The sequence below is a fragment of the Primulina tabacum genome, chromosome 12 (assembly GCF_025594145.1).
Source record: "Primulina tabacum isolate GXHZ01 chromosome 12, ASM2559414v2, whole genome shotgun sequence".
NCBI classification, from domain to species: domain Eukaryota; kingdom Viridiplantae; phylum Streptophyta; class Magnoliopsida; order Lamiales; family Gesneriaceae; genus Primulina; species Primulina tabacum.
This window is the reverse complement of record NC_134561.1, coordinates 10,728,036-10,746,980: the sequence shown is the minus strand read 5'-3', so window position 1 is coordinate 10,746,980 and position 18,945 is coordinate 10,728,036. Positions and strand designations below refer to the sequence as shown.

At 38.3% G+C, this 18,945-nt stretch overlaps 1 protein-coding gene across 1 annotated transcript in view; it reads left to right on the top strand.

The window, feature by feature from the left end:
* Positions 1-14,436, top strand: part of LOC142520206 (uncharacterized) — a 15,376-nt gene extending 940 nt beyond the window's left edge. The window contains exons 2-3 of the mRNA XM_075623207.1: positions 13,011-13,094; positions 14,270-14,436. Of these exons, the coding sequence (XP_075479322.1) occupies positions 13,011-13,094; positions 14,270-14,436 (251 nt within the window). The remainder of the gene's footprint in view (positions 1-13,010; positions 13,095-14,269) is intronic.
* The last annotated feature ends 4,509 nt before the right edge of the window (positions 14,437-18,945 follow it).

Here is an 18,945-nt window from a genome sequence, read left to right as displayed (position 1 = left end):
TCAATTTAAGGGAGGTAATTTGTAAGGTCTAGGAAATCGAACTACGTAACCCAACTGTATGCAATATAGTGTTTTGTTAAAAATATGTGATTAATGATTTTTATTCATTGTATTGCATGAGTATGGCATGGATAGGTGTTATTTCATGGTTATATTAAAAGCTTCATGCATTACGGTTTTAAGTTTCATTTCGCGCTCGAACAAGGAACGGAGATCGGGGATAATCAAGAAAAATATTTTTAATAAATAATTATTTTTAATTATTTAAATATCGTGTATTTAATATAGAATTTCGAAAATGGGCTTTGGTTGGATATTTTACTCGTCGGACCGTATTTTAAAACCGGTACACAAATTTTATCGATTCAGAAGACCTTTTTTAGGGTTCGGTAAATATTTTTCAAAACGTACCAAAACAAAATATTTTTCGAGAGTGTTATTGGGCTTGTCGGGTTTATTTTATTGCATAATGGGCTAATTTTTTTCAAAACCCTTTTAATAATTATTTTGGCCCATTAGTGTATCATTATTTAACCTAAACACCCCTTAACCTAACCCTAACCTTACCGTCAAGCACTTGGCCGCCCCTCCCCTTTCAGCAGCCTCCCATTCAAAAAGATTCATCAGCCCATATCGTTCTCCCTCAAGTTTCAAGAGAAGTCTTCCCCCTCTCTCTGTGCTCGTCCTACGCGAAGTTATCAACGTTTTCGAGCGGTTTTAACGCAAGGCACCGTGTTGTATCATTTTTTTTCTCATCATTCACGTTTGTATGCTGATGTAATGCATTTGCATGAGGAAATATTTGATCTAGCATGTATAATAAATGTTTTTGGCATGGTTTGCAGATGTTAGCATTCCATATCGATCACCAGTAATAGAAGAAATACTGATTCTATCCACATCGATATGGTATCGATCACCAGTAATAGAAAAGCTCTGATTCTATCCACATCGATACGGTACCGATCACCAGTAATAGAAGCCACATTTCTATCCACATCGATAGCAAAACTCCGTGACAGACTTTGGCACAATCGCCAATACACTATCTTGTGACATCGTGCAATGTGCCCGTGGCGATCCCACCACTATCAGGCACTTCTGTCACAAGATTATTCTCTATACTGCTGTCTATAATCAAGAGAACAAGTAAATCAATCAATCAATACAATAGGTAAGTATGTGATTTAAGGAAACTCGAGCCAAACCTCACTCGAGTTGTGCAATCCCAACTCAACATTAATTTATACATTTATCTTCTCGGTCCGACGAAGACGAAGTATTGAAGTCAACTCTGTCCATACCCAATCTGATAATGACAATCGAATAGATACAATATCAGTATATAACTCAGTTCAAAACCTGTTCTGATTAATACTCAAATCAAAACATAATCTGATCAGTGCCATCGACATAGGGTACCACAATACAATCTCAACCAATACCGAATCTGATCAATATCAATTAACTTATGTTTCGACGGCATAACAATACAGTCTCGATAACCCCGTCAATTCCAACACCACAGATATAATACCAGAACTCATAATCAATATTGGTACATCTCATAAATTTCAATAACAATACAAATCTGATATCGAATCTCAATTAATCAATTCCAAAAATCATAACAATTACATAACCAGTCTGTTCTTTAATCTGACTTCGATTATACGATGTCCACTGTATCAGAAACACCATATATGACTCCTATTCAATTCTAACAATATCATAATTTCAAATCGTATCTAAACGTAACAAAACTTACGTCCAGTTGTAGCCTGCTTTGATAGGAACACAGTACTGAAGTCGGATTCAAATTCTGACGGACGGATTTCTCGTAAATCACAAATCTTTCACGTCGAAGAAAACTTCCATCTTTTCTCTCAATTTCTTTCATTTTTTTACGGATGAATGCTTGTATATATATATATATATATATACATATCAGGCATGCAGCAAGGCAAGTGGCGTCGTGCATGTTCTGCACGTTGCGCGCATATGCGCGCACAAAGTCGCGCATATGCGCCGGTTGTTCGGACCAGCATTTCGTCTTCTCGCGCATATGCGCCAATCACTTCCGCGCATATGCGCCGAACATTCTGCCCATCACGCGCATGCGCGCCATCTACGTCACGCATATGCGCCGAACTCTCTGGAATTCTCCTTTGGCTTCTCGCATGGCTCGCGCAGATGCGCGCCTTCCGCCGCGCATGTGCGCGCATGGTTCTGTCTTCCTCGCGCATGTGCGCCCATACATGTCGCGCATGTGCGCGGGGACTCTTCTTGCACCTCATGTCAAATCTTCTTTCGGCTCTCCCGGTCTGATCCGTTTCGTCTATAATCATCTCAATTAATAAATAAATCATTTCAGATTAATCTCAAATTAGAGTAATAAAATCTCGGGCCTTACATTTCTCCCCCTCTAAGATATGATTTCGTCCTCGAAATCACAGGCAATCAATTCAGATAAGGAAGAAATGTATACTAGAGGTTATTTCAGAAAATTTATTCTATAAAATCATTCTGAAATCTCAATCTCATATCAGATTCTGTCTCATTTAATGACCTGCTAACTTTACCGTATTTCCAACAACAGAATAGTCTTCATTCTGAATTTTCATTCTTTCACGCATCCCTGATTTCAATTTGAAGAAGAATTCAAGAAGTATAATATCATCATACTACTTAAGATCATTCCGATAAAATCAATTGCGAATGCTGGCTATACAACATCCGTATATATCAATCAATAGCTCTTAATAACTCAATCTCGGCTTCAAATACCAACAGTCATCACCTGACGTTGGCATATTTCGTATCAATCTCCGAACTATCTTCATTTGCTTCTAAATCAGTTTCATTTTCTTTTTCATATCTCTGATCCCATCAAATCCAATCTCAGGTATCACCGCAGTATCATCCCCATACGAAGGAAATCCGCAGTTCTCACTGTACAATACCTCGACTAAAACTATTTCGATATTCATCTAATAGCTATTATTGTACAATAATTCATAAAGTGACAAGACATCAGGTAACTAGTGCTAAAATCTAGCACTACAGTTCCTGGATATCCTCCAGTATCTAGATAGTTCGCTCCGACTATCCGTCAATCTATAAACCATAGATAAAAAAAATCATGCTATACATTCTGCCAACAGTATAAAATCAACTAAAATCACGGTATGATATAATTAACTCTGGCATTCAACATAATCTGACCCCTTTTCTGACATACCTCTTAGTCATCTAGTCATATCTGCACGTCATTCTGTACAATATAACATATATAGATTTGAACAATCGTTTAATCATAACCACATTCTGGTACATTCTTGGCAATATTTCGATAAGTATTACCAGATCCATAAAATTGTACTCCTATTTCTGTTCAGAAATCGATAATCTGTATATTCAATTTCCTGGTTTCTATCTTCCTGTCTTCATCTGTCAGCGATTTAGACATTTCAATACAAATTCTTACATAACTGATTTCGTTTATTTACATCAAAACTGTCCGTTCGAATTATCACACATTTCCTGTTACCAGAATAATACTGAATCTACTACAGTGTGCATCTGACACTACCTGTCATTTTAATTTCGAAATATCTGGCACAAAAAAATCAGCTAATTATATAAAATAAAGCATTACCTACCTGGTATTCTGATTGACACACTATTCTGATTATCGAAATCAAGTTCTGAACAATCTGATCAAACTTCGGAACTGCTGAAATTTTTCAACATCAGCTCTGAGCCGGCTTGAACGTTCTGAAGTTCTTCCATTATCAATGTCGTTTTCAGCCACTGATCACTATCTCAACTGTGCTACAATCAATCAGTATACTATCTTCGGATATCACAGAATCTGAATACAATCTGTTGCAATCTGGATTCATAGCCGAACAATTCTGTATACAACGATCTCAGTTCCCAGAATATTCACTACAAATTTCAACAGTTCGATTCAATCAATCATACGCTGCGAATATATCAAAATATCATAGATAAAACGAGCATAAGGTCATCAGAACACTTCGGAACACAGGATTTATCAACCCATACACAGAACTGAAGTATTTCCCAGAGAAACACATAATCAGATGTAACTCTAACTCTCAGGCTATAAATCTTCTCACTGACATTTCAATTCTTTCAATTCAATCAATATCATTATGTACAGAAGTCTACAATGAAATTCATACCTGATATCAAATCAAGGCTGAAGTCGCTCTCCCTGATATAAGACAAACCTGGAATTTCATCTGGAACGACTATAGCAACTCTCCTGCTACTGACAAATCATTTCCAGATAGGCTCAACTTCAGTAATCAACTGAATACATAAGGAATTACTCCATTCTTTTCGATAATCATCGAATCATACATAATACGGATATCAAGGAATTCAAAATCGAGAATCCTTACCGTATATCATTCGTTCATCGGCAATTTCAGGTCCGAATCTTACCATCTCCTGGCAAGAATCTATAACAGTTCTGTACTTGTTAGCATATTAATATCAATAATGTAGTCAGAATCAGATAACACAAGTACAATACAATCTAATTCAATCTCATTCTCTTTTTACTGCAGTACACAATATATCACAGAATTCACTGATATCAATTCATCTCCCCAAAAGGTACAAAGATCAATACTACAGTAATACAGACCCAGCAGGTACAACATATATCAATACAACTCAGTCAAAGATAATCGTAGGAAATGCATTAGTATATATCAATACATATGCAACATAATCATAAAAGATTATTACCTGCCACTATATCATCACGGGAACCTTTCTGTGGACAGACTTTACCAAAGTGTCCTGGTTGTCGACAAACATGACAACTACCAAGTACACCTCGGCATTGCTCTGTGGGATGCCTTCCTCCACAGGTTCTACAATAAACTCCGGTGTAACTCGGGCTAGAACCGCTGGAGCTAGTTGAACCGCTCCCTAACTTCTTGAACTGTTTCTTTCGAGCTTTCAGCAAATCTTGCTTCCCACTCGTACTGCCACTATCCGATCGGAGAGGGAATTTTTGTGTCTGGGTTGCATTGCACACAACCTTTCTTGTTGTCTAATCAGACTCGCCTCAGCTCTTTTTGCTTTATTCAAAGCATCAACAAACTGATGGGGTCGTTCTACCTTTATCAAGGCAATTATCTCAGAATTTAATCCATTGATGAACTGATCAGCTACAACTTCATCATTCCCACCTATCTGAGGAACAAAACGCAGTAGAGTAGAGAATTTAGCAACCTATTCTTCAATATTCAGTTGGCCTTGTCTCAAATTCTCAAACTCTGCTCTCTTGTCCTCTCGGTACGATCGTGAGAAGAATCTTCGATAAAATTCAGCTTTAAAGACTTCCCACGTAATCACCGTACCCCGCTGTTCTAATACTCTTTTGGTTGTAATCCACCAACTCCTAGCGACTTCGTGTAACTGATTGGGCACCAGTTTAATTCTCCGTTCATTTGGATAATCAAGTGAATCAAAGAGTATATCTATATCATCTAACCAATTCTCACACTCCACTAGCGTCTCATTCCCCTTCAGAATCGGCGGTTGAAACGATTGAAACCTCTTCATCTGTGTTTCCATCAAAGTTTCTGTCTCATCCATCTGATCAATCGAAGTACTACCCCTTTCAGGAATTCTTCAGGGAGGTATATCTGCTTACCACAAGAGTTAGCCATCACATGAGATAAATCAATCTCAGTCCCTTTTTGATCAGCTTATCTCTGATCGAGAATTGGTTCTGATTTATTTTCAAATCAGACATATTACCAAATCAACTCAGGTATTCAGGTACATGTATTTAAAAGTAGTAAACATAATATCATGCTACCATACACAATGTAAGTCAACATTATAATAAGTCACATGCTAGCAATCAAAAGCAGGAAAGAAAACTCAATCTACCCCGCTCACTCTCTTCTATCTCAATCTCAGGAACCTACAGTTCTAGAACCTACTGTTCTGGAACCTAATGCTCTGATACAACCTATTGTGGGGACTCGGACGCTAATTCATTCCTTAATCGTCTTTAGGAATAATTCAAACAATTATAATAAACAGGGTCTAAATTTTTTTTTAAAATACAAAGCGGAAACGTAATGTAATTCAATTCATATTATATACTAAACATAAACATATAAATCTTGTATTGTCTACAAGAATTCAACTAGGTTCAACTATATGACAGTGCTGAATCCTAAGTTGCCTCAGAGCCCAGATCTCCACGCTATCTAGTCCAGCCTCGTTCTTTTCTTGACCCTGATCCTATCCCACCTGTTGCCATGCACACATACAAACAAGACAACAGCCGGATAACTCCGGTGAGAATTACATTCTCAGTATAAATTATGTATACATGCAATCATAAAAACAATATAAAAGCATATAACAGATATTTCTAACATGTATTCAGATCAGAATATAAATCCATATCAAAAATAAATCCTATTCTAAACATGCACCATCATCAGGAACATAATCAAACGTAACTCAATATAAACTGTCAATTAGACTCATGACTTTACATTTAAGACTAGACTCAATCCTAGTCTAGGGATCCCGATTTCCAGATGTTAGCATTCCATATCGATCACAAGTAATAGAAGAAATACCGATTCTATCCACATCGATATGGTATCGATCACCAGTAATAGAAGAAGCTCTGATTCTATCCACATCGATACGGTACCGATCACCAGTAATAGAAGAAGCCACATTTCTATCCACATCGATAGCCAAACATCCGGTGACAGACTTTGGCACAATCGCCAATACACTATCTTGTGACATCGTGCAATGTGCCCGTGGCGATCCCACCACTATCAGGCACTTCTGTCACAAGATTATTCGTCCAATACCTGCTGTCTATAAATCAAGAGAACAAGTACATCAATCAAATAAATACAATAAGGTAGAGTATGTGATTTAGGGAAACTCGAGCCAAACCTCACTCGAGTTGTGCAATCCCAACTCAACATTAATTTATACATTTATCTTCTCGGTCCGACGAAAACGAAGTATTGAAGTCAACTCTGTCCATACCCAATCTGATAATGACAATCGAATAGATACAATATCAGTATATAACTCAGTTCAAAACATGTTCTGATTAATACTCAAATCAAAACATAATCTGATCAGTGCCAATCTACATAGGGTACCACAATACAATCTCAACCAATACCGAATCTGATCAATATCAATTAACTGATGTTTCGACGGCATAACAATACAGTCTCGATAACCCCGTCAATTCCAACACCACAGATATAATACCTGAACTCATAATCAATATTGGTGCAACTCATACTTTCAATAATAATACAAATCTGATATCGAATCTCAATTAATCAATTCAAAAAATCATAACAATTACATAACCAGTCTGTTCTTTAATCTGACTTCGATTATACGATGTCCACTGTATCAAAAACACCATATATGATTCCTATTCAATTCTAACAACATCATAATTTCAAATCGTATCTAAACGTAACAAAACTTACGTCCAGTTGTAGCCTGCGTTGATAGGAACACAGTACTGAAGTCGGATTCAAATTCTGACGGACGGATTTCTCGTAAATCACAAATCTTTCACGTCGAAGAAAACTTCACTCTTTTCTCTCAGTTTCTTTCATTTTTTTACGGATGAATGCTTGTATATATATACATATTAGGCATGCAGCAAGGCAAGTGGCATCGTGCATGTTCTGCACGTTACGCGCATATGCGCGCACAAAGTCGCGCATATGCGCCGGTTGTTCGCACCAGCATTTCGTCTTCTCGCGCATATGCGCCAATCACTTCTGCGCATATGCGCCGAACATTCTGCCCATCACGCGCATGTGCGCCATCTACTTCGTGCATATGCGCCGAACTCTCTGGAATTCTCCCTTGGCTTCTCGCATGGCTTGCGCAACTCTCTGGACGTTCTGCGCATGTGCGCGCATTCAAGGCGCGCATGTGCGCGCATGGTTCTGTCTTCCTCGCGCATGTGCGTCCATACATGTCGCGCATGTGCGCCCATACATGTCTTGCACCTCATGTCAAATCTTCTTTCGGCTCTCCCGATCTGATCCGTTTCGTCTATAATCATCTCAATTAATAAATAAATCATTTCAGATTAATCTCAGATTACAGTAATAAAATCTCGGGCCTTACACACATAATAATCAATTAAAATACGAGGAAATGCAATAAAATGAAATGCAATGTGTGAAAGGTAACAACGGAATAATGTGGGACCCAGACGCTGATTCATTTATTAATCATTCTTGGGAATAATTGGATCAATTAAATAAACTTGGGTCTAATTTTTTTTTTTAAATACAAGTGCGGAAACATAATGGAATCCATCGGATATAAACATCAATATAAAAAGTACAAGTCTTGTACCATTACATTACAATCAAACTAGGGTTCAACTACTATATATCAAGTGCTGAAGCCTATTCTACTTCTGGGTCCGAATCTCCACGCTAACTGTAATTTCACATCCTCTTCTTGACCCTGATCCTGTCCCACCTATTGTCATGCACACATACAAACACAACAACAGCCGGTTAACCCCGGTGAGAATAACATTCCCATTACAAACAACGTATACATGCAATCATATAAACAGATATAAAAGCATGAAACATATATCAATAACATGTATCATAATCTGAACAAATGAATCGATATAAAACTGTAAATCAAACTAGTGACTCGTCATCTCAGACTCGGCTCATTTCTAATCTAGGGATCCCAGTTCCTGGACATTGGCACAATATACCGAATCTCCGCAATAGAAGCCAATCTGCTCCTACGCAACATCGATATAAACCAAACATCCATTGTCTTGGCATATCCGCCAAAGACTTGGCATATCCGCCAAAGACTAGGCATCTCCGCCCATGACTCAATACACGCTTTGCTATAACTCAATAGACTAAGCATATTAATCTCATGACTTGCAAACATCAATGCAATGAAATAAAGTATGTAGTTTTTGTGAAACTCAAGTCCAATCTGACTCGAGTCGATCTCCCGGTTAACATTGATTTATACCTTTCTTTTCTTGGTCTGGCGGAGTCGAAGTCTCGAATTCGAAGCCTGTCAATACTCAATCTGGCAAGGACAATATCGAGGAGTATAATATGATATACCACTCAGATTAATACTGGATATAATCATAACTCAATCTAATTCTGTTTCAACGGCATAACTGCATAATTTCAATATATCCAGCAATACAAATATCAACAGATATCAATCTCAACTCATAATTGATCGACAAACATAATCTGATATCAAATATGTATAATCTCAATCAAATCAACTCTGAAAAATCATAACAATTTCATACGGTATTTGTTCTTCGATCCGATTTGAATTATACGATGTCTACTATGTCAAGAACACCGTATATGAATCATATCCGATTCCTTCAATATCATATTTTCAAATCATATCAAAATATAACGAAACTTACATTCAGTTGAAGTCTTTATCGATAGGAACATAGTACTGACGTCGGATTCAAAATCGAATCGGCGGATTTTGCGTAATTCAGAATTCTATCTCAAGAACTTGAAGTTGGCCCTCGTTTCTTCGTTTCTTTCTTCCCTTCGTTGCTGTCTGGAGAATGAGGCTTCTATTTTATATATTGCATGTCCAGGCCAAGTGGCTTATTCTTCAAGCAGCACGTCTCGCGCATATGCGCGACCCTCCTTGGCGCATATGCGCGACCCTCCTTGGCGCATATGCGCGAGACCTACTGGTCTCGGCCCCCAATTTTTCGGCAGCTCGCGCATATGCGTGCACCATCGCCGCGCATATGCACGAGGTTCTCTGGACTTGGCATATTTTCTTGCACACGCTCGCGCATATGCGCGCACTCAATTCGCGCATATGCGCGAGGTCCTCTGCCCATCTCGCGCATATGCGCGCATTGTGTCGCGCATATGCGCGAGGTGTTCTGCCCTCGAACATGCGGTATCACACGCTATGTGGGGCCCTTAGCTCCTAATCGTTATTACAATGCACTTTGATTAGGGTTAACTAATTATAGCGGAAAACGAGTTTAAAATTTCTTTACAATGAGCCCAAAATATTTCTTCTATAATTTAAATACTAAAAATAGTATTTAATCTCATATCATAAACATGCCCACACGTAATCAAAACCAATCACAGACAAACAACTCATATCCTCGGGACATGCCCCGGTATATAGATACATATATACTGGGAACAAAATATAAACCTCAACTCAAACTGTGACTCCCTCCAGAAGTACCCTCTCCGGCCTCCTGATAACCTGGAGTACCTGTCATTGTCCACACACAAAAACAACAACAGCCCCCCTTGGGGGTGAGAAAAACTCTGTATGGAACAACCATCATATATACCACAAGTATCTAAACAATGATATATGATATGCAATGCATGTATGTCGTGGAGGTATCAGGTCAAATGCCCATCCACTGAGCACATGTCAGAATCAAACGAATCGCTATCAAATCAATGCTCGAGCTGGCACACCGGCCTCAATAAGGGATACTCGTATGATAACGTCGACGAAGCGCCATCAAATCACAAATCTCAAATCAATCGTCGGGGCCACAAATGTCTATGTTTTAAGGGTCATGTAATACCAAACATAGCATTGTGTTCACAAACCCTAGAATCCAATCAAATCATATCAGGGTATCCAAGGATCATAGCTCAACGTGCATGTCATGTATCGATGTATGCATCAAACGATGTGTGTTAACAAAACATTTATTTTATACATCGATATTCAAATAACAATGTCATGTATGCCACATAAACTCAACAAATAAGGCATATAGACATATATTCTCATTCCAATCAATCAAACCAATCCAACATATATCATATAATACAGATACATGTCGTATGTTACACGATCGCAACATACCTCAATTCTTCGTTTCCAGTTGATGTAGCCTAAAGATATCAGTATAATACTTTATCTACATCAATAACATACTCATTCCAATCAATAACATAATCCAAAATCATTAATATGAGTTTCAAATATCATTTGAAACTTCAAAAATTCATATCAAATCCAAATCATAACATAATTCAATTCCGACTTCGAATATGAGTTTCTCGTCGGTTATTCTACTACATATAGGAATTTCAACTTCAAATACATGCTATTCCAGCACTTTGATATTTAGAGCTGCTGAAACTAGAAGAAATTTACCTCAGTCAGAAGCCCTCGACCCGAAGATTCCGAATCTATAATTTGTTTCGCGTTTAGACAGCGTTTCGAAGTCGATTCTGACGAAAGAAATCGAATTCTCTAACTTTCCCTCGAAGTTGCTGAAGTGAACTGACGAAGGAAAAGAAAGAAAGAAGGGATTCTTTTCCCCACCGCTTCGGTGCTCGGGCGGTAGAATTCTCGCACCCGAGCGCGAGAGGTTCTGCCCCCGAGTTTCACTTGTACCGCGCTCGGACGGTCAAACATTACCGCTCGGGCGCGACAGGTTCTGCCCGAACATACATTGTCATATACCCTGGCGCTCGGGAGGTCATTTTCTACCGCCCGGGCGCCACACGTTCTGTACAAATATTAATTTTTTTTATGATATTGGCGTCCGGCTTCTCCACTCGAGCTCTTACAACGTCAATTTATATTCAATATTCATTTTCTCAATTTCATTGTCACGAAATACATCAAATACATAATCACATGACAATTTCATTAATTATCGATAATCAATATAAGATTTACGATAATACGATACACGGTCCTTACACGCTACCTCAAATCAAGTCTCGGAGGGGTCCTTCATAATCATATCAATTCAAAATCAATAATCACAGATTAATCGCAAAATAAATCTCGGGCATTACAAATAATGTATGTCAAACAGAGTCCAAACGAATCGAATAAACAACGGTAACAATTTTCACCCATGATAGGAACTCATCATCAAATCGCCGCTAGTCCATGCACGTAACATCAAGAGTATGGGAGCTACCCGGTTGTCATCATGATGACATCAAGAGTGTAAGGTCTAGGAAATTCGAACAACGTACCCCGACTGCATGCATTCTAGGGTTTTGTTTAAAATATGTGATTACTGATTTTTATGCATTGTATTTCTTGAGTATGGCATGGATAGGTGTTATTTCATAGTTATATTAAAAGCTTCATGCATTAGGGTTTTAAGTTGCATTTCGCGCTCGAACGAGGAACGGAGACCGATAATAATCACGAAAAATATTTTTATTATATAATTATTTTTAATTATTTAATATATGGTGTATTTAAGGGGAAATTTCAAAAATGGGATTTGGTTAGGTATTTTACTCGACGGGCCGTATTTTAAACCGGTACGGAAATTTTATCGATTCGGAAGACTTTTTTGAGGAATCGGTCAATATTTTCAAAATTGTACAAAAATTAAATATTTTTCGAGAGTGTTATTGGGCTTGTCGGGTTTATTTTATTGCATAATGGGCCAAAAACGTTTTTTTAAAACCCCTTTAATAATTATGTGTGGCCCATTAGTGTATCATTATTTAACCTAAACACCCCTTAACCTAACCCTACCCTCAAAGCACTCGGCCGCCCCTCCCCTTTCAGCAGCCTCCCATTCAAAAAGATTCAGCAGCCATATTGTTTTTCCTCAAGGTTTTCAAGAGAAGTCTTCCCCCTTTTCTCCGGTGCTCGTCCTACGCGAAGTTATCAACGTTTTTGAGCGGTTTAATTAGCTTGGATGGGTTTGGACGTTTTTCTGTCGCAGGGTTAGCACCGTGGCACTGCCCTTTTGGCGCCGCAGCGCCTTGAGCTAGAACATGTAGTGCCGCAGCGCTGATACCGGGCGCCTATGCCCTAACCAAGCGCCGCAACACCACAATGTCAGCGCCTAGGCGCTAGTCTATTTTAGGGGCTTTTGTTTTTAGCGCTATTGTCTCATTAGGATGTTGATATGTTGTTATGACCAGGTTTACTGAGGATTAGATTGGATCATATGAGGCTTGATTGGGAATCTTTGAATTATGACTTAAGCGTGGTCATCTTCGGGTCGAGTTAGTAGCCTTGGCAGCGTACTAAACACGATTTGACATGTTTTAAATGTTTTTTTGTTATCACCAATATGACTTTTTACATTGCATGATTGATTTTAAGCAAAATTTACGTATATGCATGATTTTATAAGTGACGAATACGATGACATGTTTTTGAAGGAATGGAGTTGGTTGTGACTAATACGAAAACGTCAATACTATGATATGTAAGGCCAAGGCTCATTGGATGGATAATACTGTCGCTGATGTCCCCGCCGCCGGGTACCTCGGTTACACGTAGGTGGATCCATCGCCTAATACGATGATTCAAAAATTACAGCTAATCAACAAAATTCAAATTAAGAAAAACGAACACGTATATGTTGATATGTTGAGATATGTTATGTTAATGTTTATGCTTTGACAGGTCACGATTATGCCTACGGTTTTATAAGATCTTGAAACGTAACTTTATTGCAGTACTTTTCACTATTTCCTGCTATGTATATGTATTTGCTATTATGTTATAGGTGTGTTGAGTCTTTAGACTCACTAGATGTGAATGATGTAGGTGATTATGTTTATTAGGAGATTAGAGGTGCCGAAGATTGAGTAGGCAGAGTTGGATGTGCGCACACGAACCCGAGTACTGTATTTTTCCGCACATCATGTTTTGAGATAGGTGATTTTGGATATTTACGTACTTTTATTTTTGATGGTTATCAGGAGTTTCATGTTTCATATATGTTTTATGTTTTAAACGTAAGCTTCGGGTTGACGTCTATTAATTTAAATTTTGAATTTTCTGCAGTATTGCATGCATGCATTTAAATTAAGTTTCGATTATGTGATAAAAAAATTATTTAGTAGACGTTTAGTAGATGTTTCAGTTGGTATCAGAGCAAGTGTCCTGTATAAGGTTGTGCCAGTGCCAGCTTCTACAGCTCAGCCTTCAAGCCTCAAGTCTGTAAGTTTACGTGTTTTAAATGTTTTAATGCTATCACCTACATGTTTGCATGATTCGTTCTCTATAGCGATTTACAGTACATGTTTAGCTGCTTTCATGGTTTAAGGATTAAAATGTTTTGAAAACTAGATTAAATTCCATGATGAGTTATGTTTAGAATTTGGAGTGTATTTATATATCATGCCTCCCAGACGCGCCCCCAGTACAGATCGTTAGGATGATACTTCAGGATGCGGCAAAGGCCCACCTCCACCACCACCACCGCCGCCAGGGGACGCAGCTGCCCGTGTACTTGAGGGTATTGCTAGGCTTATGGAGCAGGCGCAGCAGGCTTCAGACATAAATTTACGAGCAGTTCAGATGGCTCAACCCAAAGGAGTTCAGGGGTACCATTGATCCTTTTGTGGCGGAGGGTTGGATTCGGTCTTTGGAGCTACATTTTCAGTATCTGGAGATGAGAGATGGCGACCGGGTCAGGTGCGCCACTTATAAGCTGTGGTATGACGCATCCTTATGGTGGGAGGGAGCTTGTAACGCCCTTGAGTGATTTCATAAAATAATAGCGGAATTTTAAAATTACTTAAAGGAAAGAAGGATTTAAAATTTTCTTGACATAAATATATTTTCAATATATATATAATCAAAAGTATATACATGATCAATACAGTGTTGTATCAAAATACAAAATATCATTTTTGATCATGTCAAAATGCTAACAAAATATCTTTCTTCCTTCCATCTTTTTGTGCATATGACCTCGGCTCCAATCAAAGTTCCGGCTCGTCACTCTTATCTGTATCACATGAAATAACTGGAATGAGTATAAAACTCAGCAAGTGGAACTCTTACATAACAATCTACAAATATCATACTCTGTAAAACATGACTTTGAAATCATTAAATATCATCTAACTCTTAAAACATGAATAACATAGTATAACATGACCATAACGATGGTATTTCTCTTTTCTCCGGTTGATTGATATCTAAATAGTATCTTTGTCTCTGTACCTATATCCTATCGATATAAATCGATTACTCTGTTGGGATATAAGCCTTAGTCATTGATCAACTAATTGAATGCAATATCTGACTATCTATTTATCAATCTAATAAATCATTTGAACTCCCTCTTGGACATTAAAACAAGCACTTTGAATACTCTTTTCATTTGCATTCCCTTTTATATAATTGAGACATATAAAAGCCTCTAATATACAACAAAGTGTATTCATACATAACATGAATCAAGTGGAAGGGATTAGCATGTTAAAACCATTGAAATACAATACATATACTTCATGTGAGCACAAGAGATGAATTCCACTTGCTACAAATGGAAAGCTTGATTCTAATCTCTTGGTATAAATCCTACAACAATAAACCATGTATTGAAGCATCAACAACTTAATAATCAAATAATCATACCATAAAACCCATAAAACCAACACAAACTTTTCTCTCATCTCATCTTCTGGTTCCTACGTGGCTTCTTCAATCAATTGATTCCACCAAAGGACTTTAACAATGCCGATCTATTTGTTTCTCAATACTTTAACTTTGTGATCCAGAATCTGGACTGGAATATCTTGGTACATTAAATTCGGCGTCAAATCCAATGGCTCGTGACGAAGAACATGGGAAGGATTCGCAATATACTTCCTGAGCATGGAGACATGAAAAACATTATGAACTTTATCAAGATCTGGCGGTAGGGCTAACCTGTAAGCTCGATCACCGACTCTATCCAAGATCTCAAATGGGCCAATGAATCTTGGACTCAACTTTCCCTTTTGCCAAACCGCATCACACCTTTAAGAGGTGCAATCTTCAAGAACACGTGATCGCCAACCTCAAACTGCAACGGCCTCCGTCTTACATCAGCATAAGTCTTCTGTCTTGACTGTGTTGTCTTCATCCTTTCTTGAATAACAACAACAACATCAGCTGTCTGTTGGACCAACTCTGGACCCAACATCTTTCTCTCACCAATCTCGTCCCAATATAAGGGGGATCTACATTTTCTGCCATAAAGTGCCTCATACGATGCCATGCCAATCGTCGCCTGGTAGCTGTTATTGTACGTGAACTCAACAAGAGGCAATTTGGAATCCCAGCTACCAGGATAGTCAAGAGTACAAGCTCTGAGCATATCCTCCAAAATCTGAATAAGTCTCTCCGATTGACCGCCGCTCTGGGGATGATATGTTGTACTGAATGCTAACCGTGTACCCAAGGCTCTGTATAAACTCTTCCAAAACTCTGAAGTAAATCTAGGGTCACGATTAGACACGATCGACACATGAACACCATGAAGTTTGACAATCTCTGCTATGTACTCTTCGGCATACTGGTTCATGGAATACGTTGTCTTGACTGGGAGAAAATGCGCTGACTTGGTCAACCGATCAACGATAACCCAAATAGAGTTATAGCCTTTCTGCGTTCTGGGAAGACCAATCACCAAGTCCATTGTAATGTGCTCCCATTTCCATTGAGGAATCGGCAATGACTGCAATGTCCCAGCAGGTTTCTGGTGTTCGATTTTCACCTGCTGACAAGTTAGACATTGAGAAATAAACATGGAAATATCCTTCTTCATACCTGGCCACCAATAGAGTCTTCAAAGATCCTGATACATATTGGTATTACCTTGATGTATCGAGTATGGCGTGGTATGTGCCTCTGTCAAGACGACTCGCCGAATATCATCACCAGTAGGAATGCATATACGGCCTCTGAATGTCATCAAACCATCTTTATTCATCCCAAGCTCTGAATTACCTCTCTCTTCTGCTCTGGTTCTCATCTCTGTCAACTGTGCATCATTGGTCTGCTTTATTGAAACGTCCTGCCCTTTTTATTGCTTTAAAAGCACAAGAAATTTTTTTTTTTAAACACTCAATTTTCGGCCAACTAGCATTTTAAAAATCAAGTGAAATAGTCATAAAATGAAATCGTCGCATGTTTTACCAACCTAAGAAGCAATAAATTTGAAAAGTATAGTCCATACTAAACCTCTCAAAAATCTCTCAAAAAGCATAAATAAATAGTCTTAAAATCTTTAACATAATTCATAAGTCATAATCGTAAATGTGGAAAATAGAAGCGCTGGTCCTCGGGTTGTGTGCGCCATCAGTCCAGTCCAATCATCCGTCAAGTCCTCCCTCAACCTCACCAGCATCCATCACACCTAGTGAGTCTAAAGACTCAACACACCATAATTTTTATAACAAATAATACGTATAAAATCGCATACAACAGTGAAAAAACTTTTAGGTGAAAATAACATTTCAGGACATGCATAAAAAACCCTTAATCTTTTTCCTTTATTTTCTCCTTAACATGACATAAAAAAATTTTAACATGATCATAAACATTTTTCTTTTCCTTTTCCTTTTCTTTTTTCCTTTTCCTTTTTTGAATTCAGATCATTAATTGTGACTTTCTTGATCATGACATAAACCTCAAGAGTCGATGGATCCATCTACATGTAACCACAGTACTGGGCAGCGGGGGACACCAGCAACACTCTCACCGGTCAACTGGGCCCTGGCCTATCATTTTTCTAATAGAAATACGATCGTCGGGGTTCCCTCTAGGGCCTTTTTTCTTCACGATATTCTCATTCTTACCATTACCACAAATCCGTTACCACATATTCGCAATGATGGAAACACGATCGTCGGGCTCCCACTGGGACCATCACCCTAACAATATCCCCATCATTAACGAATTAGTCACAATTACTTCACTTTCTTTAACGTTTTACATAAACATCAATTTATAAAATCATGCATAACATAACAATTTTGTTTTTGAAACCAAGCATGCAACATGTCTTTTAAATGTCTTCCTTAAATCATAAAAATCTCTTAGACATTTAAAAATCATATTTTAATCATGAAAATTTCATAAACATTTAAAAATAATCATAATATCATAAAAATAGTATTTACGGCACTGCCATGACGTTTGTTAATTTTTAGGTGCAAAAAGACCGTTTAACCCCTGACACGACATTTTTCGATTTTGACTTTTTTTTTCTTGATTCATGACTTTAACATGTCCCAAATAATTATTTAATCTTACATGAATTTTTCCATAATTTTATTTAGCTTAAATATTAGAATTTTTCATTTATCTTTAATTAACTGTTTTGACGGTGTTTTAATCCCGAAAAATCCTAAACTTTAATATAAAATTCCTAAATTCTAAATTTAGTCTTCTTATATTATTTTAGCCCGTATGGACCATGACTCGACCCCCGTGAGCTGTTTTTCCAATTTTTCTTTATTTAAAAACCCTAATTGACACCTAAACTTCGACCCCGAGCCAACATTCGATTTTCACGAGTTACCCCCAAACCATGTCGATCCAGAACTTGACCAACATCCTAAATTAACCTACTGGACCCTTAGACCACCAAGAAATCCATTCTAAAGCATAAAACAAAGACCCCCTCTACTGCCCATAATCTGGCCGAGAGTTTCATGATACATGGACTCTACGTTTTACGTCCCAACCCCTTACTAGCGAGCCCAGCCCCTGAACCAACCACCCGTGCACCCTCCTAGGACTCTAGTGCAAAACCTTAGCCCAGCCCTTGAACCACAAACTGAGCCGTGAACCCCTGGAAGCAGCGCCAACCCTGCGCAACCTCCTGGACAAATTCTCAGGAGGGAGTCCTTGCTGCCAAGGACTCCTCCCAAGCCCCCTTACGTCGAGCCCTAGCCTAGCTAGGACCCTCCCTATGACTGAACCATCTCCTGACCAAGCCCTGGCCCCAAGCCGTGACTCCCCAGCCTTCACAACAAGGAATCCGTTCCCCTTTACCCCATGACAGCAACTTTCGGTTTCTATTATTGGCTTGCCCCTTTTTCTTTCTTCGACTTTGGTGCTGTT